This window comes from Cnephaeus nilssonii (genome assembly GCF_951640355.1).
Source record: "Cnephaeus nilssonii genome assembly, chromosome: 14".
Taxonomy (NCBI): domain Eukaryota; kingdom Metazoa; phylum Chordata; class Mammalia; order Chiroptera; family Vespertilionidae; genus Cnephaeus; species Cnephaeus nilssonii.
This window is the reverse complement of record NC_137085.1, coordinates 25,173,495-25,200,095: the sequence shown is the minus strand read 5'-3', so window position 1 is coordinate 25,200,095 and position 26,601 is coordinate 25,173,495. Positions and strand designations below refer to the sequence as shown.

The following is a 26,601-nucleotide window of genomic DNA, read 5'->3' as shown; positions in this document are numbered from 1 at the left end:
GTGCACTTGGGCGGGGGGGGGGGGTCCCTCAGCCTGGCCTGTGCCCTCTTGCAGTCTGGGAGCCCTGGGAGGATGTCCAACTGATGGCTTAGGCCCACTAAGCCATCAGTCAGACATCCTTACCATTGCCGCGGAGGTGGGAGAGGCTCCCATTACTGCCGCACAGCCGTGAGCCTGACTTCTGGCTGAGTGGCACTCCCCCTGTGGGAGCACACTGACCACCAGGGGGCAGCTCCTGCATTGAGTGTCTGCCCCCTGGTGGTTAGTGCGCATGATAGTGACTGGTCATTCCACCATTTGGTCATTTGCACATTAGCCTTTTATTATATAGGATTAGCCTATGATAAAATTGGTTTCGTTATACATTGTTTTGCTGTAAGTTCCAGTTTCCAAGAACCTACTGATGACATTAAGTGAGGCCTTACGTATGAGCCTTTAAAAAAAAAAAATTATTTCCTTGAATTGTAGCCAGGAGTACTGGATTAAATAGTAAGAACTTTTGACAAAGTGTGGGCAAATTACACATACAAAACATCAGCCAGTTTTTGCTACTACTTGTCAACCTGTTTATTCTTTGAAATCTTGACAGCACCTCTGTCTTTTTATTAAAATTAGCCTTGCTAATTTAATAAGTAAAAGACACCTGCATTTTAATTTCCATTTCTTCAGAAATTAAGCATTTTTCCATTGTTTATTTTAGTTTATATTTCTGCTCACATGAATTGTCGTCTATGGAGATTGTGATATTTAAAAAAACTCATTATATACATTTAAATAGAAACCCTTTGTTTCACATATCTGTTACAAGAATTAAAATACAGGTCAACAAACACTTAATAGCTTCAGTAGAACTGACTGACTTTTTGGTAGCAAAGAATAGCTGGCTAGTGTTAGTATTACTAGTTTCTTTCTCTTTTTATCCTTTCCGAAGGTTCTGCAAGTGCTGTTTCTTTCTTCCCTTCAATAATTCCCACAGAGATGTACCAACCAATAACTTCATTGTACACCCATTTTAGCTCCCCACTAGCTCCAAAGCAACAGAGAACAGCAGGTGCCAAATGCACAGTTTACAAATACAAATGACGGTCAGGTAGCTGTATTGACAGAATGCCTGAAAGGTTCTCTGGTGCTGAAGAAATTGCCCACGCACCAGAGACAAACACTGAGAGGAGATCGATTTAAACTTAATCTGACATCATCTACTGTCACCCACAGCAAAGTACTAAAATATAACCATTCAATTCAAAGAATTGCAAATGGTCTACAATGTTTAAGATAAAGCCCCAGTTAATTTGTTATTTTATAAGGTCCAAGATGATCACAACCAACAAAGTGTGAATTGTTTCTGTTAGTCAAATGATTTATAATTAAATCTTAAATGTAACAAATTCTTAGAGAACACTCAAAACAGATTTGTCCCTAATTTGATTCTACCACCTCCCCACCCCCCACCCCCCTGCCCACTTGTCAACAGATGAGAAGAGAAAAAGAACTGTGAGCAGCAAAGACAAGGGAGATAGGATGAAAGAGCTCTTATCTAGCTTGTGGCCAGAAACTATCCATCATTATTAAGTAACAATCAGTGAATCAACAATATATTGTCAAGAAAACAGACAACATAGTTATCTGCTGAAAAGGAAAATAAATGGGCCTTTGCCATAATAATTTCAATTATATTTTCATACTTCAGGGTAAAATTTCCTAACTAGATGTCTCCCATCCTCGGAACACATTTATTTGTTTACAATCTTTATTTTTAGGTGATGCAAAATTTAGACACAGTGAGATGCACAAATGTTAAGTGTATCATTAAACAAGCTTTGAGAATTGCATGCAAGGTGAGGAATATTTGTACTTTTTTTTAGAAGTACATACAGAATTCAGCTTTTTAGGCTTACAGTTCTATGAGTTTTAACATATGCATGTAAGTGTCTTGTTACCACCTCCACAAAAAGGATACAGAATAATTCCTACACCCTTTTTGTGGTCAGGCCCTCTTCTTCCCCCTAACTACTTGCCAACTACTGATCTGTTCTCTGTTCCTATAATTTGCCTTTTCCAGAATGTCATGTACATAGAATCATACAGTACGTAACCATGAGACTGGCTTCTTTTATTTAGCATACTATATTTGAGATTCATCTGTTTTAGCTACATGTGTAAAAATGTTTTTTTCTTTCTTTATTGCTGAATTGTATTCCATTGAGTACGATTAGTTTATCCACATACCTGCTGAAGGACATTTGGGTTCTTTCAAGGTTTTAGTGATTTTGAACAACGCTACTACAGACACTTGTGCACAGGTTTGTGTGTGAACATAGTTTATTTCTGTAGAAGAAATACTGGGTTATATGAGAGGTACATGTTTAACTTTTTAAGAAGCTACCAAATTGTTTTCCAGCGTAGCTATACCATTTTGCAATCCCACCAGCAATGTATAAGAGTTTCAGTTGCCCCATATCCTTCAGAACATCTGGCATTATCAGTACTTTAACCTAGCCATTCTAAAAGATGTAAAATTGGATCTCATCGTGGTTTTAATTTGTATTTCTCTAATGACTGATGATGTTAAGCACCTTTTCATGTTATTTGCCATTCATATATCTTCCTTACATCCTAACAGTATCTTTTGTTGTATTATCTGTGCTGTCAAATATAGTAGCCAATACCCACATGTGGCCATTGGGCACTTGAAATGGGTTAGAATGCCTGAGAAACTAACTGTTAAATTTTATATCATTTCGATTAATTAAAACTCAGGTATTCATCTATGGCTAGTAGCTACCCTGTTGGAGAGCAGAGCACTATGATGATTATTACAAGCCATCAAAGAAAAAAACCACAATCAGTAAAAGACAATGAAAGGGCTGAGAAAAGGAAAGCCACAATGGTTATCATAGAACCCAAGGAAGAGTGTTCTATAGCACCAAAAACTATGAGAATCTTAAGGAGGATGAGTCTGGTAAAGTCCCATTGTAGCAGGGTTATTTTTTCATGGGAAAAACCTGGGCTCAAATAACAGGGGTTAAATCACAAAATAATCCATTCAAAGGCAAATCAGCTAGCCATTACAAATGATGGGGAAATTACTTAGAGCCCAGAATGGGGAACTCATGAGCTTTAGAGTAGCCTGTGACATTCGCCAGGAGGAACCTGAAGCCTGTCCTGCTTGCTGCTTTCCCCCGTCACTGGGGCCACGGCAGCTATCTAAGAACTTTGGGCAAACATACACATGGCCACAATTTTTAGAAGTTAAGTTTCTCTTCAAAGTCCTTCAATCGTCTTAAACCATACCTTATCATGTATTCTCTTCTCTCAGTGCTATAGAGCATTTCCTAGACCTGTCCCTAGGTGCTCTTAGGTTCCAAAATTACCCTCCATTCCTTTCCTATATCCACATAGAATCTGTTCCTTTACATTAGACATGAAACCAATCTGTGACTTTGTTTTGGGTCTCTCCAAACATCTTTCACATTCATACTTATACTGCTTTTTACATGTACTGAAAATGTGACTGGTTTGGGATCAAGTGACTTGAGCTTGGGACTTTGGGGTTTAACATACTCTGACATGAATCCTAGCCCTACTACTAATTAGTTATGTGGCCTTGCTGGTTAAGTTACCTCCTCAGCCTCAGTTTCTTCAGAAAGGAAGAGGCAAAAAGGACACTGGTAGAACCTCCTCCCCTCCCCTACCAATGCCTACCTCTGGCATGGGAGGGGACTATACCATAAATCTGCTTTCTCTCTCCTTACCAAAACCATACTTCCACCATATGACCCCGGAATGCTGAGGTACTAAGTAATAGTAATTACAGTAATTTATGAAAACTGCTTATCATTTAAGCCTTAATTACTATGCAGCACAATAACAATTATGCAAGCCATTAAATGTGTCAGATTCACTTTGCTGCATGTTTTATTTGACTTTTAACACTAACACATAGGCTCAGTTTGTAGTTCACACAGCATGTGCCTCCTTACAGTTAAAAAGTATTAGTGGGGACAGTGCCTAGAAGGGAAATCAGGCACCTAAGGGAGAAATGAAAGAAGTAATTTGTTTCAAAGAGCTTCAAATATAGTCACTTCTCTTACCTCCTTCCCTATGGATAGGACTAATTACTTGCAGGATGGGAGAGGAACATTTCCCAGTTCCAGATTTCTTTGGAGAATCTTACTGGCTCAGTTTCTTCTTAGGTAAAATGCTGCCAGCCAATAGGTGAGGAGGGGGACTGGGTCATGTGATAAATACAACCACCTTGTAATACGACTTCTCTGACAGACACCAAAATGGAATCAGAAGTGGTCAAGTGTGCCCCAGCTGGTTTAGCTCAGTGTATAGAGCCTCGGCCTGAGGACTGAAGGGGAGTTCAATTCCAATCAAGGGCACATGCCCTGATTTTGGGCTCGATCCCCAGTGTGCCCAGTATGGGGCATGCAGGAAGCAGCAGATCAATGACTCTCATCATTTATGTTTCTATCTCTTTGTCCCTCTCCCTTCCTCTCTGAAATCAATAAAAAAAAATTTTTTTAAAAAGGAAGTGCTAATGTGTTTTAAATCTGGCTGGAGGAGAAAATAAGATATCCAAGATGGAATTCCTCACAGGTTTCCCTGGAGGCGTAACAACATTCCTGGGAATAAAATCCAACATGGTGGGGGTGGGGCAAAAGTAGGTTTACAGTTGTTCATATGGAAAATAACACAATAAATAAGTTATAATACATGAATAAACTGTGTTTTGCATACTCATTACTTTCGCCCCACCCTGTAGTTGGGTACCATCAGTAAACCTAATGTTTTAGTCAGCATCCTGTTAACTTCCACTAACTTGAAACTTTGAGTAGGGCTGTAAGTTTCCAGTAAAAAGGAAGAGGTATGGAAACAACGCAGCATTTACCCACGATTAAAGATAGGGAAGTGCTGATAAAACTTCATATAACTGACCCTGAGTAAGGCAGCACTGTAATGCCCACCACAGCCACTCCACTTGGAAGCTCCTGCAGTGAGTGAGCCCTGCCACCGAACTACCCTCTCCCCTAAATGTCTCCTCCTCCTAGCTCGAGCTTGCGGCTTCAGGAAGAAGTGAGAGGAAGAGGGCACCCAACCAGTTAAGACCTTTCCATTTAGCCCAACAGTCAATGCTTTATTCCTTTGCCCCTATCTCTTCAATAACTCCTCGCTCCTTTTGATTCCATCCCACAAAAATTTAATCATGATTTTTTGTATCCAAAGGGGGGAGAAAAAGAAAAGATAAAACTTTACTTCGTCCTATGTATCTCTCCAACTATCTCCTTATTTTTCTTCCTCTTTAGAAGCTAGCTTCTTGCAAGAATTTTAATGTCAAATCTTCATTTCCTCACCATACTCATTATTCTATTCTTTGCAATACAGTGGGGTTTTTTGTATGTTCATTTTTTATAAAATCTAACAGATGCTTCATCCTTTCCTTCTGGTTGTGCATTCCTTGTGTTAGAATTGCTCCTCCCTCAATTAGCATATTACTCATTTCTGGTGGTTTTTCTCCCTTCTTTGATTTCTTTTCCTCCTTAGTCTTTTGCTCATATTCCTTCTGCTGTCCTCCCTTTAAGTGTTGGTATCATTCTGGGTTCCATTCTCAGCCCTGTTCTAGGTCATCTCATCTGTTTCTACAACTTCGCTATATCCTCATGTGTTCAAGACCCACCCTTATCTCAACTCTGAAAGCTTCTCTGTTCTTTCAAAAATTCATAGCTTTATGCCCTTAGAAATGCCTAGTCATAGCCATCTTCTGGGTCTTAAGTACCACTAGTGTGCTTGCTAGACAGAGTCGCACATAACCAGCAATATTACCAATTTCCTTCAACCTGACTTAGAATTATATTCTGCGTACCTTGATGTGCAAAGACCAAACTCAATCAGAATTTCTCAAAAATGTTCTTTCAGAGATTAATTTCCAAGCATTAGGATCACTTAATGCTGGCCCTTTGATAGGGATACATCATAATTCTTATAATCAACTAGAGGCTCAGTGCATGAAATTCTTGCACGCCGGGGGGGTGGGTGGGGGGGGTTGTGTCCCTCAGCCCAGCCTGCACCATCTCCAATCTGGGACCCCTCAAGGGACATCCCTCTCACAATCCAGGACTGCTGGCTCCCAACCGCTCGCTGCCTGCCTGCCTGACTGCCCATAACCGCTTCTGCCTGCTAGCCTGATCACCCCCTAACCACTCCCCTGCCAGCCTGATCGATGTCTAACTGCTCCCCTCCTGGCCGGATTGCCCCCAATTGCCCTCCCCTGCTGACCTGATCACCCCCACTGCCCTCCCCTGCCGGCCTGGTCACCCCTAACTGCCCTCCCCTGCTGGCCTGGTTGCCCCTAAATGTCCTCCCCTGTAGGCCTGGTTGCCCCCAACTGCCCTCCCCTACAGACCTGGTCCCCCCAACTGCCTTCCCCTGCAGGCCTGGTCCCCCCAACTGCCCTCCCCTGCCGGCCATCTTGTGTCCACATGGGGGTGCCCATCTTGTGTGTTGGAGTGATGGTCAATTTGCATATTACCTCTTTATTATATAGGATTATTATACCACATTTCAGAGTGAAAAAATAACACCTTTTCTATCCAAATAATAAAGTATTAGTGTTCCATCATAAGATTATTTAAAATATCCAAACAATTGTTTCAGTTCATTTTTAACCCTTTGCACTCGCTTTTTTCATCGAGCTGCTACCGATGCTAACCATGTCGAGTCACACTTGACATCCGAGTGCAAAAGGTTAAGACATATATCAATAATTAAAAATACCAAAATGAATACTTACAATATATCCTTGAAGTTTTCAAACACATACATATGCCGAAAACTGTCAATAGCTATTACAGGGCAATCTGCTGGGGTTTTCTGTATGTGCAGAAGAGGATGTCTAAATTTGTCACAGTCCGCATGTAAGAAGTTTATTGCACCTTTGAAAGAAAAAGAATTGGAAAAGGTAGATCAGAATTTTCTTGATTGTATTCTCATAAGATTGCAAGTTCATAAAAAGTAACATACTAAAAAAAACAAAACACCAAAATGCTTTAGAGTAACATAGATCACAAAAACTAAGAGTAACATAGATCACAAAAACTAAAACCTAAATATTGCAACACTGAAAGGAAGTAGGATTTGAGCTCTTAGGGCAGAAAGTATAATTTTCTCACAAATTATCTGAACTCAACCTGAACTCAAATGCTATAGTGAATTTTTCATTTTTCTTGAATGGGTGCTCCTCTGCTCTGCAGATTACCCAGGTCTGGGGAGCAAGTTCCTGAAACTGACATATAAACTGTCTTCCCAGGGCCATCTTCATTTCATTAAGGAGCCCTTCCAGTCTCTACTGGTTGATTTTCAATCTAATTGAACCCCCAAAATATTTACTAAATCACTAATAAGGGTATAGCTCTATACAATGCCTTCTGTTTATTATGCTTGATTTTCTTCTCTAACTACAAAGGGAAAGTTGGTCATACCTCAAATGTTTTTGATGCTTTGGAGAGAACACACTTTCTTTCATTTAGAAATAAACATTAACCAGACTGTAAGTTATCTTAGCAATATGTCCGAGACTGTCTCTATTAGAAAGGAAACAGGTAAGTATCAACGTGCTAAAAGAAAGTGCCTAAAACGAATGGTGTCCACCTATGATCCCACTTTCCATGCTATTTGACTTAAGGAGTTAAAACAGCCATGGTTTATTTTAAAAAGCCACTGCTTCGTATTATCTCTCTACTAATGCCTCCTACCCTATGTTTACATGTAAATTCTGAGGCTGTAATGGGGGACAGGGGTTGGGGAGAAAGAAACAAAGAGAAAAGATGAAAATAAACACCTTCATCTGTCTACCTTTTTCACTTATTAATTGTCGGGCTACTTCATTCTGGAATATTTCTAAACTTTCTGTATCTTCTTTCATGTGGAAGAGTATTAGAAAAGGCAGTCCTTCTTCTGTCAATTCCTGTGTAGAGAAGTATTCAATGAGAATTATCAGGCCTCTCCACTTGTAGCTGTTTTCTAAGTAGGAACAATTTAGAACTCAACCCAACATGCAACAATTGCAACATCCCAGGGAAAAAATAAGGCCCAATGGTGTAAATAAACATAAGCCTTAATGGAGAAGTCCAAAGACATTTCCTCCACCTGAAGTACCCGGGCACTCAGAGGACCCACTCATCCTGCTCGCCTGCAGGAACTGACATGCCTTAAAGTAATCACTGGGCTGGGCTGTTGGCTAGTATTGGGTGAAGCCCTGGCATTTGATAAATGAGTTGACCAAGGGAGAAACTGCTGGTCTTTATCAAGATCTTAATTTTAGGGTGGAGTAGACATGTTTTCCCTACAGACTTTAGGGTGGGGTAAACGGTCTTCACAGATAACACTGAAAAATTGAATGTACCAGCAGTAAATAAATCTGATTTTGCACACTGATGTTCATTTTAAGGTGTATGCAAAAACTTAGATGAGCTGAAAAGTGTTTGATTCAGAGCAAATAACGAAACTCCCATAACATAGCCAGTTTTCAACCAATACACAATTTTCAACATTAAAAAATACACACCACTATATATGTGTGTGTTTATATACCTTGTGGATATATATATACACAAAAGCATCTTGAAAATTATAAAGTGCTTTAAATTTTTTATTATTATCGGAAAATAATGAGAAATGTGATGACAGATTTTAATAATTTATTCTCTCTAACAAATGCTAAGTTCTGACTCATAAGGATAAGTCCAGAATGGCCTAATAAAATTATTTCCATCAACTATCCTTTTGTGTGTGTCTCTGTAATTTAGAAAGTGCCTCAGCAGAAAGTTCAAATGTCCTATACTTTATAAAAACTGAATCTGGAACCCATCTTATAGGACAAGAGTTTTCTTCTGGTTCCTAGTTCCATGTTAAAGCCTGTTACACTCATGTACAGAATAAAGTATAAAGTTTCTTGTCACATTTACTTTTTTAAAAACTGAGATATAACTCACATGCCACCAAATTCACCATTTTAATGTGTTCAACTTGGTGGATTTTATTATATTTACAAGGTCTGCAAACATCAACACTACTTAATTCCACATCATTTTAATCACTCCTGAAAGGAACCCCATACTCATTAGCAGTCACTCACACCGTTCCTCCCCCCCAGCTCCTGGCATTACACTGATCTTCTGCAAGCTGATTGAAAGTTTCCTCTTCCCCACTCTTTATCTCTTGGGCTCACACTGTTTTCTTTCCCTCACACATTGCTTACTTTTCCTCATGGTCTATCTTTGGACTTCTCTGCTCCAGCTTGGCAACTTTGACTAGTTCAACAATCTCAATCAGCACTTCTAATTGGTCCCTTTTCTCTATCTCTCCATGCCCAGTTCCAGTTCAGAATCCAAGTCTAGATTTCCAACTTCCTGTGTAATATCTCCATTACAACGTCTAACCAACCTTCAGCCCTCAATATTAATGCACAGCTTCCTTTTTTACTTCCCTATTTCCATTAGTATTTCTGCTCCTCTTTTAGTCCTTTCATTTCAGGACTGAAGCCTTGCCTAGAAAACCATCCCTGATTCTGCCCCACTTTTGCCCAAAGTGGAAATGAATTATCTTTCTGAATTCCCAGAACATTTTCCCAGTGCCTCTCAGGTGGCCTGGGGCATGTCTTTATATTACATTATCTATATATACGTGAACCACTGGACTGAATCCCTTAAACACAGAGAATCTTATTTCACTTCTCTTTTGCTCATAGATTTTTATACGCAATAATGCGCAATAAACCTATGACATGAGGACACAATGTTTCTGAATAAATATAATTGGGAAAGGAGACTCAACAGTCACATTTTAGAAAACGTTAAGAGCTAGAAAGTTAAAAGTAAAAACAAATATAACATACTAGTATTACTTTATTAAACCAAACAAAAGTATGGATGAACTAACAACTATTAGGAGAAAAGTAATACGTAGATTAATAGTTTGAAAAAAATCTTTTTGCTAAACTAACTTACATACATTAACATAGCAGTTGGTAGTTTATGCTGCTTGGATTTTTTTAAGTTTCCCATGTCCAAATCAACATATTCTCTCCAGAGCAGGCATTAAAAGACTCAGGGGAGGGACAGCAAAACAACCAGGTTCAGACATTTCCCCACTGTCAGGTGTGGGGAACATCTGGCCCGGGCCGTATAAGGCCTGAGAAATCATTTGGTCTGGCCCTGCTATGGCAATCGCAGGCGGAATTTGAATTTCAATAAATCTAGGAGCTTTTTTCATAGCAACATAAATTTATATTAGGTGAATTATATTAAGCGAATGATGTTATAAATATCCAAATGGCCCTTGGCAGAAAAAAGGTTCCCCACCCTGGAACTGATTGAGGGGTAGGTGGAACTCCTGTATTACTATTTAAGACTTTTCCAGTCTATACCTTTAAACTCTATTTTTCAAACTATTCCTGCCAAAGCAGGTGGATAATTGTGACAAGTTACTAAATCTTTCTGAGCCTCTGAGGACTAACTGAGCTAATACAATAAAAATGTAAGTAATTCAACCAAGCATACCTGAAGCCTAGAGAACTGAGAAAAGTAGCAGCGATGTTCATTTGATAGATAAGCTAAGAAAGAACACAAGCAAGCAAGCTTTAATGGGTCACAACCACACTTATTTATGCATTGTCTGAGGCTGCGTTTGTGCCACAACTGCAAAGTTGAGTTGTTTCGACAGAGACTGTATGAACTGCAAAACTTAAAATACTTAACATGATTCCTTTACAGAATTGTCATCTTCTGACTAGGTGGTGATTAGGTGGGTGTGTTTACTATGTGATAATGTTTTCTAAAAATTGCATTATTAGATTGGGTCTTAAACATGGAGTGAAATGAAAAGAAAAATATATTTTGAGCACAGTGAAGAATAGGGAGAGGTATCTCACACACTTAGCCCTTTGTACAAGCTCCTCGATCTCTTGAGTTTTGTGTTTTGTTTTTGTAAGTTTGCTTTATTGCAGACACATGGAATCACTGAGTTCAATTACATGATAACTGATAATTGTTTTTCATGACTTCATTCTTTTAGTATAGAAAGCAATCAGAACAACCTTTAGATGGCAAAGAATTATTCACACTATATAACTGATTGTAACTATGCTTCTAAAGGATACCCCTAAACAAAAATCTTCCAACAGGGGTGGTTATCAGAATCCTGAGGCATTTTCAAGACTGTAATGACCCACTGACTTTGTAGGAAATGCAACAGAGGAGTCCTGGAATGGCCCGGGTGAGAGCCACTGGCCTGTATTACAGAAATAGTTATGATGTCATTATGTTTAACTGTATGATTTTTATTACAGGTAAGTATGTGATAAAACAGTAAGAGTGGACAAAGTTTGCTTTTTCAGAAATCTGAATTAAAAAATTAAAAATAACGACCCACATTAGAAAGCTCATACCTCTCCATTTTCAAAGGTTATTTCTCGGACAAGAGGAACGCATTTATCTTGAATCCAATTGTAAATCCCATCAAAATTTGTCATAGAGCCCAAGTATACCATATCTGGAGCAGAATGCTGTTACAAAAACAGAGAAAAATACTGTATTAAACAAATCTAACCTATGTTAGCAAAAATGCATCCTTAGAGCCGTCTATATGAGCCCAGAAAATCTATAAGGGATACAAAAGCAAAAAACATGGAACTTCTGAGAAACAGGGCTATAAATAGTAAAAAGCTGATAATATTGTGATTATTCACCCTGTGATGCCTAAGTCTTCTGCTTTTCCTTGGATTTGGGCTAATTAACTGTTTATCAGTATCTTCACCAATGGCAGGCAGGCATTGTGAAAAAGTTATTTAAAAAAATAAGTTATCTATTCTTAGAGTTGAAGATATTAGAAGAAAATCTGGAGACTTCTAGTGAAAAATATAAGTCACTATATAAATTTAAGTCATGGCTATCTCTAATATTAATTATCTACAGTATCTACTTCCATATAGACTCAAAATCAATATTTATGAAGTACCTAAAATGATGGTAAGAATAACAGCCAACATTATCTGAGTAAACTTGCCACGTCCAAATACTGTTGTGAGTACAGTCAAACCTTGATATAACAGACAAATTCAGGCAAAGGGCTGCCCGTTAAAGCTGAAAGTCCATTATGTAATAAAGTAGGTTTTCTGAATGGGTATGTCAAAACACTGTTAGTTTATCTGTTTTTACTTATGTAGACAGGTTTGTGTATTTAAAATTAAGTATGTATGAAAAGTTTAATTTCACAGAAAAGTTTTCTATATGTACTATTGTAATTTTAAATTTATACTGAATTGGTCTAGTAAATGCTAACATTTGCCAGTCACTGCGAGTAAATAAATGCACACGGCTGGGGTGTGGCTTAGTGCAAAGTGGAACACTGGCCAGCACTTGTTAAAACTACTGCAGAAAGTCACATCAGGTGAAAACAGAACCAATTACCAAGTGTGATGCAGTGTGATCGTGTGCTAATGTTTATGAGAGGTGACTTTTAGATTTAAATATGTAAACTATAGTTGTAGATATACGGATCGGAAATTTTGTCCATTAAATCAAGGTCTGCAAAATGGAGGATTTACTGTGCCTTATATATGTTGACTCATTTAATCCCTGAAGTATCCCCTAAAGCAGGACCATTATTATCATGGCTTTTACTAATGAACAACTGAAGCACAGAGAAACTAAGAAACTTCCCCAGAGTTATACACCTAGGAAAGTGGCAGATTTGACATTACAACTCAGCCTCACTCCAGAGCCCATGCTCTTCACAACCAAACTACATGGTGAGACACTCTACTGGATTCTAGAGAAGGGCACATTATGTAAGCTAGTCCTAAAGACATGTGCTTGCAAAAAAAAAAAAAAGGCAAATACTTATCTGAATTCAGAATAGGAAATGAGCTTTCTAAACAAAAATCTCATTCATGTGACTACATAAACATTAAAAACTTCAGTGTGTCAAAACAGTGCAAACATTAAAATGAAAATTATAAATCTGAAAAATATATTCTATTTTTTGTTATGTGTGAAAAATTGCAATGACCAACAATTTATGAATTTAATTTATATTTAAAATTATATACACTACAAAAAAGCAACTTACCCCTGGTGGTTTGTAGATTATATTGTCTCCACTATATCTTTCTGGTTTTGAAACAGTCCTAATAGGAAGAGAGGTAGTACTAATAAGTTTTAAGAAAAATAATAGCAGTAATTCACCTGAATGAAGCAGAATTAGCTGTTTTGCAATGTATGAATTATCTATTTGAAACATATACTTATCCATCATCTTTTCTCATTATGACTATGCACTACACAACTAAAGCATATATTTTTAAAATTTACTGAACAAAAATTTAGTGCAAGGCAGATTTTTTTAAAGGGAAATTTTAGTTTCCTGCTTTTATGACTCAGTATTTTATAAGTTTGGATTGGTAGTTTTAGCACTAAGATGCTATTTTTTAAAAAAATATATATTTATTGATTTCAGAGAGGAAGGGAGAGGGATAGAGAGTTAGAAACATCGACGAGAGAGAAACATCAATCAGCTGCCTCCTGCACACCCCCCACTGGGGATGTGCCCGCAACCAAGGTACATGCCCTTGACCGGAATCGAACTTGGGACCCTTCAGTCCGCAGGCTTACGCTCTATCCACTGAGCCAAACTGGCTAGGGATAAGATGCTATTTTTAAACCTAGACCAGTGACGGGCAACCTTTTGAACTTGGTGTGTCAAACTTCGCCAAAAAACTGAGCATAACTCAGGTAGTGTGTCACTTTGAGGAAAAAACATTATTTCACGATATTTATAGTTTAAACAACATAAATGTATAATTGTTATATATAATTGTATTTAATAAACCAAAAACTAAATATTTAGTGCTGACACGCGTGTCAGAGGTTCGCCATCACTGACCTAGACTGTAACCACTAACTGGGATCAAGGTCATTGATGTGGTCCCATAGACCAATCAAGAAACACATTATTTGCTTGTAAGTCAGACTCATCCATGAATTTTCTACTTTTTACTTTTAACATCTGAGCCAAACTGACACACTCTCAACCAACATACTTACCCAAATGCAGAAAAGAAGGCACAATCATCGTGCAAAATATTTGCTACTTTTTGAAAAACTCTATAATGTTCTGAATCCATCTGCTCAAAATAGCCAATAATATTTCTTTTGCTGCGCTGTAAAATAATGTAATTATTTTACAAACATATGCAGTTCTATAAACATGTTATTTCATTTACCCAGCTTGTTCAATTATCTCCAAATGAAGTATGTCTATAAATACACATTTGACTTACCACCTAGTCCAAAACTATTAAAGATTACATTGGTTTGAAAGCAATCTTAACTATAGTCTAATGTAATTATGAACATTTCCTTCTAGCATTTTATGTTAAAATTTCAATAAGTAGATAATTATATGACAGTCTTTTCCTAATTAAGGTGACTAATTCTAAAATATTTTAAACTAGTACATCAATTCATAACATGTGACTGACTGTAGGTAGAGACTCCCCCATGGGTCTCTCACACTGCTACACAATCTGCAAAACCCCGACCACTCTTTACCCGGACCATTTCTCAGGGTTGTGTTTGCAGCTAGCAACACTGAGGTATGAGGTAATGTCTCCCTCGGGGACAGAGAGCTGGCTTACTTCTAGCACCAACATGGGCGTTTTCGGAGCCCAGAGTGCTCCTATAACACAATCTACTGTACACAAGAGGCATCTAACTGGGCGCTCTATGTCACCTCCATAAGACTTGAGGGTCAAAGAAACAAATGCAAACATGTTCACACTGGTGGCTGTAATTTGAGCAATAAAGCCCTTTGTTATTGACCCATAAGCCTTATGTCTTTTGACATCCATGAAACTACAATTGCTTAACGTATTAGCTTGTAAGTAGGATACAAATAAAATCTCAAACCTGACAATGACAATCTAAAGCCCAAACGCAATTGTTTTTATTTTATTAAACACTACTTAGTGTACAAAGAAAAGAGTTTGCTAAGCTTATTATTAAAAGGGGCTATTTTAGAGGACACTAAAACACATATCAAAGAGCTGATATGGGAGTAATCAGAGCAGACACCCAGAGGATCTCCACCAAGGAAAACATGGAAATTTGGTTGTGCAGGCCTGCCATTAGCATCTATTTCTTCATAATTCAGGCTACCCTTTGACCTCAATAATTCAAATTAGTACAATTTTATTGTATGCTATACATTTTACCCAAAGGGTCAATAAAACATTAGCATTTCCCTTAAGAAATAATTGAAGAAAAACTCAATTTGCTAAAAGTATGTATATGTGAAATACATTGCAATTAACTATAAGAAAATGTACAGATTCCTTGACTGCATAAGAATTTGTTTACATTAATTAAACAAGCAATGTTCTTTGATCCAGCAAAAGTTAACAACTTACATCAAGAGTGGTGATTTCTACTAAGTCATGCAGTTCTTGAACAGGGTCACTTTTTTGTTGCCTGATGTAATCTGCAAGTGCTTTCACTGACCGCTGACCCCTGTATTCTCTCTTCATCATCATCCCATTACGAAACAATTTGAGGGTTGGGTATTTGCTTATCCTATATCTCTGGGCTATATCAGCTAAAAGAATGAAAAGAAAAAAAATTAACTTCACTCTCGTACTTGATCTGGGTAAGCCTATTAGCCAAACAGCCTAAATTCTTACAGTGACTTAGTGAAGACATTTTGGTTCAATAGTTATTTTTCAGTGTTAGAGAAAAAATATTAATCATGATGCGTTTGTACTAGGTAAGAAGGCAAGATCTGGACATGTGTTACCGGGTTTAAATCCTACATTTGCTATTTACTGGCTCTTTGAACTTGTAACTCAAATCTATGCCTTAGTTTCTCATCTGTTAAGTAAGAACAATAATTTCTACTACACAGGATTGTTTTAAGGACTAAATAAGATAATACAGGTGCATGACATCGTAAACTCTAAATAACTGTTAGTAAACATTATCATAAATATATTCCAGAAAGGAATTAGAATGCACAAAATGCCAATTTGGAAGATATGCAAATTTTATGTAAACTAATAAAACCCAAAACTCAGCAGTATACACACACAGACACAAAATAATAATAAGCCCTTTATTATAACCTATAGATATAATCTCAGGAAATGAAAATAAGAACTTAAATCAAGATGTATGCTGATGTCATTTTTTTTAGGAATCACAATTACTAAGATGCCTTATGTCATGTATGAAATTGATAAAAGATGCATTGAATTTTTAGAATAAAGGTGACCTGGGAGAGCACTGAAGTGGTCTAAAACAGTTTTTCTTAACTGAGCAAAAATGAAGGCAAAATTCTAAAATGGTGACATAAAACACCAGGAAAAGTGTCTAACCCTCCTTCATTTCTAGTAGTTGTAAAACAGAAACAAAACACAACAAACAGAATGGCAAAAAAATTTCTGTTCAACACCTTAATTTTCTAGGAGATTTGATGGTAGAAACAGCTATAGAGGGAGACCAATAAGGAAGCTACTGCAATGGTCCTGGCAGAAGTAACGAAGAAGTCTGTCTACAAACTTAAACACGGCAACCTTTAGGTTGTCTTAAAATTCTACTTACGGATAGAAAAAGATTAAATAACACTTGAAAACTACCGGGGAGCAGAGGTTTGCTTAATCCTCAAATGACATCACGTACAGCAGGTGTGCTGCACAATCATGTGGCTGTTAATTATTAAAAAGCAAAAGCCTTAAAATTACATTGATCAATAATCTCAGACATAAAGGCAACTTCTTACAAGCTTTGGTCAAAAGTGATTTTAAGATAATTACAATGTGACATTTTAACAATATAACAAAGAATGACTTAAGGAGTATAATAATTTTTTTTATTAACTGGATAGATCAAATGTTAAAATGGATGTCAAAGAAATTAAAATTACAGAAGGTTAATAGCTTGCTGATTGGAAAATTAGCATATACTTTTGCTTCAATGGTCACTTACTTCTCCTTGATGGGTTCTGCCTGCCTGCCTACCTCAGCCATGCCCAGCAGGGTTCCAAATGGGGAAACTGCCTCAAGCTCTTGTCTCAGCAGTGTCCACCCTGCCATGATTATCCATGGCAGACAGTACAAAGAGGCAAGAGGTTTCAACAGATAGGTCTTACTGTTCTTGTGATTCCAGCATGAAAACCACTGCTACCTATGTATCATTTTTCATTCGCAAGCCATGCCTTCCCCTCAATGAGGAAAAAAACAAAAATAAAAACACAACAAACTAAACCCTAAACGAAAATATAGAGAAAGCCAGGATGCTTATTCAGGACTCAGGTTAAGTCTACACATTCAAGTTCTGTTTTATGCACATGAATTCTTTACCGTATCTTTTCTTATTCTTTTTTAAAACTTAATTTATTGAAACGTATTTAACATATAACATTGTGCAAGTTTACGGTGTAAAACATGTTTGTTTGATACATTTATATATTGCAGTATTGCAAAATGCTTGTCACTGTAGCATTAGTTAGCATCTCTATCACTTCACATAACTGACATTTCTTCTTTTGTGGTGGGAATAATTAAGATCCAGTCTCTTAGCAAGTTTGATGTGTTTTTGTTTTGTTTTTAATTTTTATTGATTTTAGAGAGGGAGGGAGAGGGAGAGAGAGAGAGAAACATCAATGATGGGAGAGAATCATTGATCAGCTGCCTCCTGCACGCCCCCTACTGGGGATCAAGCTCACAATCTGGCCATGTGCCCTTGACTGGAATAGAACGGGGGACCCTTCAGTCCGCAGGCCGATGCTCTATCCACTGAGCCAAACCAGCTAGGGCAAGTTTGATGTTTTTAATACAATATTGTTGTCTATAATTATTTTATTATTCTTAATGCCTCATTTATGCACAGCTCTTATAAAGCTTCTCAATTTACAATGTGGAAGGTTAAAGATAGTGCTGGAAAGAAGACAGGTAAGAGTAACTAGGATATTTGGGAGCAAGAACTTGCCTAATTCAAGGAAAATTACAAACTACTCTCCTAAAAATGCTAGGAGTCTGCACTGACCAGCAAATCATTTATGAATGTCCCTTGCCATACAGCCTACAGCCACTGGAGGTCAGCAGAGAACCCAGTCTCACCAGGGGCAGATGATGGAACTTGATGCACTTAAAGCAGCATGACCACCACTAGGGAGAGTGATGAATTCTCCCAAACTCCCCAAATGAGAAGCCAGAAGAAGATGAGATAAAGTGAGATAATCCATAGCTGAAGCAAGGGTAAGTTTTAACTGTGTGCATATGTAGAAATTTTGGAAAACAAAGACAATTACAAAGAAGAAAAAAAGAAGCATTTGTAATCCAACCACCACTGGGGAAAACGACTATTAATGTTTTGGTTATATTTTGCTAACTTTGAATAAAAGTTGCTTAACCAGCAGTGACCTTTCAATTGAGAAAGAAATAAACTGAGATTTGTCAAATAATAAAATGACAGCATTAAGACTTGCAGAATGGATATCAGCAGGTTGGAAGAAAATCCTAGAAAGAGTAACATTCTTTAATCAAGGGTATTACCAACACTCTTAATGGCACAGAAGCTGCTATCCTATATAATAAAAGGCTAATATGCAAATAGACCGAATGGCCAGTCGCTATGATATGCACTGACCACCAGGGGGGCAGACGCTCAACACAGGAGCTGCCCCCTGGTGGTCAGTGCGCTCCCACAGGGGAGTGCTGCTCAGCCAGAAGCTGGGTTCATGGCTGGTGAGCACAGCGGCAGTGGCGGGAGAGCTAAGGATGTCCGACTGACAGCTCCCGGACTGTGAGAGGGCACAGGCCTGGCTGAGGGACCACCCCCCAGGAGTGCACGAATTTTGTGCACTGGGCCCCTAGTTTTATAGAAAAACACAAAAATCAATAACTCAGAATTGGAAAGGGATACACAAGAGTCAGATTTGGAATGTAAAATTGTTTCAGGAATACTTGAACAAACCTGCTTTCCTTTTTAGGTATATATAATAATATGATAAAAAGTTTGTATCTAAGTAAGTCTAAAATAGTTCTTATAACAAATATAAAAATTCTAAGTGATAAGAAAGCATTGTGTTGTAGTTTTGGGTGTTTTTTTTCCCAGTTATAGGTAAAAGTGTGACTAATAATTCACGACAATTTAGATTTGACAAAACATTGCAGGAATACTTTATTGTACTGCTGGAAGATAATGAAATAATCTACTTAAAGTACTTAATGTAGTATCTACAAAACTAACAGTTTACATATACTAGATAGTATTTATTACTCATTTATCCATCCATTTATTCAACAACTATTATTGAAATACTACTATGTGCTAGGCACCATTCCTGATGACACTCCAGCATCAGTCTGAGTTCAAAATTCTCTTTCTACATTTCCCAACGTTTTTTTGGGGAGAGGAAGGGAGGTTCAGTGAGGTAGGTGGCAAGGTGGTGGAGGAGGGAATCCAAGTAGCTAGATCCAGCTCATACACAGAAGCAAAAGGGCTGACTAGGTAAAATCAGCCTGTTGTATCCACTTTTGCCTTCTTTCCTATCCCAGTTCTAAGTTCTCAGCCTATTTACCTGTACCTTTCAACAAAGAAAGTCCTAGGAAAGCAGATAAAGTAAGGTCAAGGTAAGGCAGAAAGCACTCCATTGAATGCTGCTAGACAGAAAGAAATGCAGGCAGCAAACCAAAGAAGCATTTCCTATAATTATGTACTCACATGGGTTTTCCTGATAAACTAGCAAACTGGCACAGAGGACTTCCCAACACATTCTAAGGAATGAATCCATGCATTGCCACCCATTGGAACTATCCTGAAAGTACTCACTTGGAATGTTTTATGAAAATTAGTCCCATTACACATTTTTATATATGAAAGTGGGCAATTTCTTTTTTTTTTTTTTGGGGGGGCGATTTCATAAGCAACAAAATGGCCTCAATTACCAAGCCTATTTATGGGAGGTTTTCACTGAAAAACCGATAGAACTCTGGTCAGTTTCCAAAAGCTATAGAGTGGCTCTAAGTATTCCTCAAAATGCCAGTAAAAGTCTATTCAAGAAAATTTTAAACTCAATGACTGCTGAAGGCCTTTTATCATAGTGAAACTAAGCAGAAACTACAATTAACAACGTCACAGTACACCTGTACAGTAGAGATGTGAAGCTTCTTTCACACACACACATATCTTCTCAAAATCTCTAAAGCAGTGGTTCTCAACCTTTTTAATGCCACGACCCTTTAACAGTTCCTCATGTAGTGGTGACCCCCAACCATAAAATTATTTTCATTGCTACTTCATAACTGTAATTTTGCTACTGTTAATGAACCGTAATGTAAATATCTGTGTTTTCCGATGGTCTTAGGCTCTACAGCAGCGGTTCTCAACCTGTGGGTCGTGACCCACAGGTTGAGAACCGCTCAGGGTCACCTAAGATCATCGGAAAACACAGATATTTACATGACGATTCATTAACAGTAGCAAAATTACAGTTATGAAGTAGCAACGAAAATAATTTTATGGTTGGGGGTCACCACAACATGAGGAACTGTATTAAAGGGTCGTGGCATTAAAAAGTTTGAGAACCACTGCTCTAAAGCAACAAAGCCCTCCTTCTGCCTCTTTTCCTAACCAATGACAAATTACAGGTTCAGTGACTTTTTATAACAACTTTCTATTTTGCAAATATTCATACTTACAGAGTTTGGTTCATTGCTCTATCAGAAAAGATGAAAAATACCCTCACCTAGATTTAACATTTTACAATATTTAGTTACCATATTTCTCTTTCTTGCTACACACACACACACACACACACACACACACACACACACACTTTTTTATGGCGAGTGCTGAAACAAATTGAGGGATTTTTTTTTTTTTAAGTAACTTGCCCAACTCCATATGGCAGTAAGTAGGGGACTTCTGGTTCTACAAACAAAAGATTCTACCTTAGTAGAGAGCTGGGCCACAGAGTATAGAAACAAGAATCTACACTAATAAAAGAGTAAGATGCAAATTGACCATACCTTCACGATGCCCACCAGCCAATCAGGAGTATGCAAATTAACCCAACAAAGATGGCGGGTTAATTTGCATACACAGGCACAGAGCGGCCAGGGACGGTAATTCCGCACCACCCCAGCCACTCCAGGTCTCTGGGCAGTGTGGGAAGGCAGAAAGGTGGCTTCTGGCCGGAGCGAAGGCAGAAAGGCGGCTCTGGCCGGAGCGAAGGTGGTGCCGGCAGCCAGGGGAAAGAAGGCCCATTCTTGCACGAATCTTAGTGCATCAGGCCTCTAGTAGAAACTATAATACCATAAACAAGTTAATTACCGATATGCTTGTCCTATTATATTTTGATTAGAGGCCCGGTGCACGAAATTCGTGCATGGGGGTGTGTGTCCCTCAGCCCAGCCTGCACCCTCTCCAATCTGAGACCCCTCGAGAGATGTCTGACTGCCTATTTAATGGGCAGTCGGACATCCCTCTCACAATCCAGGACTGCTGGCTCCCAACCGCTCGCCTGCCTGCCTGCCTGCCTGCCTGATTGCCCCTAACCGCTTCTGCCTGCCAGCCTGATTACCCCCTAACCACTCCCCTGCCAGCCTGATGCCTAACTGCTCCCCTGCCAGCCCAATTACCCCTAACTGCCCTCCCCTGCTGGCCTGGTCACCCCTAACTGCCCTCCCCTGCAGGCCTGGTCACCCCCAACTTCCCTCCCCTGCTGGCCTGGTCACCCCCAACTGCCCTCTCCTGCTGGCCTGGTTGCCCCAACTGCCCTCCCCCGCTGGCCTGGTTCCCCCCAACTGCCCTCCCCTGCTGGCCTGGTCGCCCCCAACTCCCCTCCCTTGCAGGCCTGGTCCCTCCCAACTGCCCTCTCCTGCTGGCCATCTTGTGGTGGCCATCTTGTGTCCACATAGGGGTGGCCATCTTTGACCACATAGGAGCGGCCATCTTGTGCGTTGGAGTGATGGTCAATTTGCATATTACTCTTTTATTAGATAGGATGAAAAAAACAAAATACATTTTTTAAACCCTTCACGCAGGCAAAATGGAAAGTAGTGTTATAAGAATAAAAAAAAACCTATTAACATTTTGAGCAAGGTCACTAATACTTTTTTGATTTGTTCTCCACTTGAAGCAGAGCATTTTTGAAAAAGAAGTGTGTGTGTGTGTGTGTGTGTGTGTGTGTGTGTGTGTGTGTAGGAGAGGTGGGGATGAGACAGTTTCTTCCAGACTTCCTACTGAGGTACTTACAGTGCTGATCACAATCAACTCTGGCAAACACTACTTGATTTTCACTTGGATATTCTTCCTTAATAACATTGGAAGCTTCCTCAAAAATTGGATGCAACATCTGGCTGAAACGACACCTATGCACAGAGAAGGATACCAATTAAAACTGAAAAGTAGATTCAATAAAATTTTATTTCAGCTATTATCCATTGCTATTTAGCATATATACAATAAATAGCTTTTCAGACAATCACAGTTAATTTAGGGATGAATCCTGATGTCATTCATTGGAGATGAAGACAATTTTGAATTCCAAGATTGTACAAATAATTAAAATATTTTGGTTTATCTTTTCACCTTAGGAAAATGGCCAATATTATGGAACACACAGCTAAAGCTCTCACATAAAGGCCATGAAACGAGCCTGAAATATACCCTGTAAGATATATCTACTGGTACTTGCAACTACTGCGATTTAGACATTTATAAAAGAAATTAGCTTCCTCTAAATAATGAACATATTTTTAGACTACTGTTCAAAATCTCTAGACCAATTCATAATTAGTTCAATCAAATTTTAGAGGCAAGTTAGCATACTATATAAATAAGTTATATGAAAAAGACATATAGTATATAATGAACTGCATCCCCTCAAAATTTATCCCTGGTTAAAATGGGTTTTTGTATCTATAAACACGTTAAATGTACTAAGTCCAGGAGAAAAAAATCTTAAATTCCTAAACAAGGCTTCCTGTCTATTTTCCTTTGTCATTTTTGTTTGTTTCCTTTTTATTTTTAAAAAGGGGCACAAACTCCACAATCAATATTCTAGAAACCCAACACTTCTAATTCTTACTTAATCAGGCTAACCATTTCACAAATATATGCTGTGGGCCATTAAAGGGACCTAATAAGAAAGACAAAAGAATCAGAATTAGCGTACAACCAGCTGGGTTAGAATGGTCATTCTCATATGAAAAAGGTATTGAGAATTTGTTAATAAAAAAAAAGAACTATAATTGTTACTCTTTGCTTCCAGAGCCCTTGCCAAAGAAATTTACTTAAATGAAGCCTATGAACTCTTTAATCCATATGTGATCAGGTCATACATATTAACTATAATTCAACAAAAATATTATAAAGCCTGTGAAAGGATGCAAACTTTATACTTCCTCCCTATTTCTTTTTGTACATATCTCTTCTAACCCACTCACCTGACTTCCTAAGGAGATGTCCTAGAATATATCAAGGAGACAAATCTGTAATCTTCAATCTCTTGCTTTCAAGTGGCTCTTTCCTCTTTTAGCATTCTTAAATCTCTCCCATCTGGGATAGGTGGGTGGGGTCTGTGGACATCAGGGACCGTGTCTTATTTGACTACATATTCTAATAAGCATTTCAATAGATGTCTGTTAAATGAATAAATTGACAGAATGGAAGAACTAGAGAGACTAAGACTACAGGTTTGTGGGTTCTTACAGTTTGCTAAAAATAGGGTGCTGGAGGGCAGAGAAGACAAGGGGTAGAGATTGATTGATTGTGTGTGTGTTTTTATTGATTTTAGAGAGAGAAGAAGGGAGAGGGAAATAGAGAGAGACAACTATCGATTGGCTGCCTCCTAAATGTCCCCCAACCAGGGATTGAGCCTACAACCTGGACACGGGCCCTGAATGGGAATTGAACCAGAGACCTTTTGGTGCCCAGGAAGATGCCCAAACAACTGAGCCACACCGGCCAGGGCAATTAATAGTTTCTTGAAGAAGTAGGTTATGGCCTAGTAAAGAATCAGTAGACAGGCTCCTGGCTTAAGGGCAAGATAAACACATACATTAAGAACTTTTTTCTGGATTGTCCAGTTTGCTACATAGTAAGCATTTAAGCACAATTCTTATTTAAAGTAGGATCTGTTTTAATACTAAAAGGCAGAAGGGGAAGATGAAATACAAGTTCAGTTGCAATATTACTAAACTTTCATACACATGTACAGTTACATTTATAAAAGTAACATAACAAAAGTAATACATCTATTAAAAGGGCCTAAGAGTCATCTGAATCCAACCTAATGCTCGAATCAACCCTTTACAAATCAACCAAATGGGTAGAAGTCTTTTTGCGGAAACAATTTGGGGACACTTACTAGTATGATCTAGTGAAGAAAAATAATAAGCTTTGGAGTCAGACATACCTGAGTTTACATCCCGGTTCCACCACTTACTAGCCATATGACCTTTCTGAGCCTCAATTTCCTCAGTCTAAAATGGAAATTAAATACTTGTCTGCAGGGTAGTTCTGAGCATCAAAACCAATGTATGTAAAGAGCCTGGCCCATAACAGCATTATTAAGTACCTCCTAAGGTTTATTACCTTCTGAGGCATATCAGTATTTTTAGGCAGCTCTGTTATAGAATTCTTCCTTAAACTGTGTCACATGCATATCTTCCAGAGGGAACTCGGAACTAGCCTTTGAGGCTATACAATGTATGTCTATGTCCTACAGCCAATTGCCTAACTTTTTTTCAGTTGAATGAAAAGAGTACTAATTCATGAATAGCTTGAGATATTTGGGGGGATAATATGTCTTCCCTAGTAACTGCAATTAGCCCACATTTCCAATTCAGTTTTTGCAACAAGGTCAGTGGCACATTCTAGTTCTCTTCCTTACAACACATAAAATCTCTTAACCAAGAGAAATGCGTTCTAGTTTTAACTCTGTCACAATCTAGTCAGGTAAGCTTGGGAAAATGTTCCTCTGGATCTCAATTTTATTCTTAAGGGATTGGACTAAATAAGCTTCTACCTAATTTACCTTGAAAATGCTACCTTTATTATATATTTTATCAATGGCATTTTCTCTGTATATCTTAAACATTTGTTCATTAAACATTTATCAAGCATTCACTCAGTAAGCATTAATGATATATTTATCTGCCAAGTATTATGCAAAGTGCTTGGGGATTAATGGTGAAAAAAGACGTGATAACTTTTCACAAAGCTAACAATAATAGGGAGCTACTAGCTACACTACAGCATACGAGTGTTATGGTTGGGTAAATACAGGGTGTTGTGGGAAGATATAAAAAGGGTTCCTAAACTGACCTGAGAGTGACCTAAAGAAAGTAATATCTAATCTAAGGCATGAAAGATGATTAAAATTTAAGTAGGTAAATAAGTAGGTAAGAGAAGAGTGAGCCATTCAGGCAGAGAAAATACCATGACTAAAAGTGATGAAGACTATAGAATACTACAGAAACGGAAAGACATTAAGTATAACTAGAACAGAATAAAGAGGTGGGGAAAGCAAGAGATAATAGCTATAGAGGTAGGAAGGGACCAGGTTATCAAGTAAGAGACTAAAGTCTACTTAAAGAAAATCATTTAGAGTTTTAAGATGGGGGTAAACTGAACCAATTTGCACTTCAGGAAAGGCTACTATGGCTTCCTTTGTAGAAAACAGAATAGAGACACAGAAGACTAGAGGCAAAGAAAATAAATTAGGAGGCTGTCCCAGGAATCTAGCTAAATTGCAGGACTATAGCCTGAAATAGGGTAGTGCTAATTATAATTAGCAGGTGGTTAACTTAAGAGGGTCAAATAAGGTACAGACTGTTTAGGTATAAGGATTATGTGAGTGTTTCAAACTTCTCTCTAGCTGAAACTCTGTCCTATCCCATCTACTACCTATTATGCTCTTGCTCTAGACGCTGGGAATACTGAGTAAGACTATCTCTGCCCTCAAATTTTTTTTTGCTAGGACACAAAGATAAAAGACAGAACATTGTAGTAAGAAAGAGAAAGTGGTAAACATAGTACTGCAGGAACAGAGAAGGCAGAATCTGATTCAGATAGGGAGGGAGGCTTCCTAGAAGTAGTAATAGATGGTATATATATTTTAAATGTCAATATTATTTTCCCTTCTAAACTTGCCACACCGACATCCTCACCTCCAAACACTGCCCTACTTCCTCAATCAGGAAAAATACAGAATTGCAATATGTACTCAAATTTGAGTGTATGAGAGAGAGGGGAGGAAGAGGGGGAAAGGGGGAGAGAGGGAGGGAGAGAGAAAGAGAAAGAGATTTGAGTTTTTATGTTACCTATTTTTATTTTAAGATGTGGGATAATGAAATCAGGCATATTTCTCTTAAAACATAAATGCTCACCAAATTAAGCTACTTCATTTGTGAATGAACCTTAACTGACTTTGTATACAGAATATTATCTCACAAAAGAGAGAGGCTTTCCCACTCACCCCTTTCTAACAAAGAAAAATTCACCTTTACCAAGTTTAACCACAGAAATAAGATTACTT

The 26,601-nt window shown here is 38.1% G+C and overlaps 1 protein-coding gene across 1 annotated transcript in view; it reads right to left on the bottom strand.

Moving 5' to 3' along the window:
• Positions 1-26,601, bottom strand: part of ERP44 (endoplasmic reticulum protein 44) — a 64,383-nt gene that overhangs the window by 8,076 nt on the left and 29,706 nt on the right. Inside the window, exons 4-10 of the mRNA XM_079789971.1 lie at positions 22,314-22,429; positions 15,470-15,654; positions 14,106-14,221; positions 13,132-13,189; positions 11,450-11,566; positions 7,858-7,969; positions 6,797-6,938 (exon numbers count right to left, since the gene is read on the bottom strand). Of these exons, the coding sequence (XP_079646097.1) occupies positions 6,797-6,938; positions 7,858-7,969; positions 11,450-11,566; positions 13,132-13,189; positions 14,106-14,221; positions 15,470-15,654; positions 22,314-22,429 (846 nt within the window). The remainder of the gene's footprint in view (positions 1-6,796; positions 6,939-7,857; positions 7,970-11,449; positions 11,567-13,131; positions 13,190-14,105; positions 14,222-15,469; positions 15,655-22,313; positions 22,430-26,601) is intronic.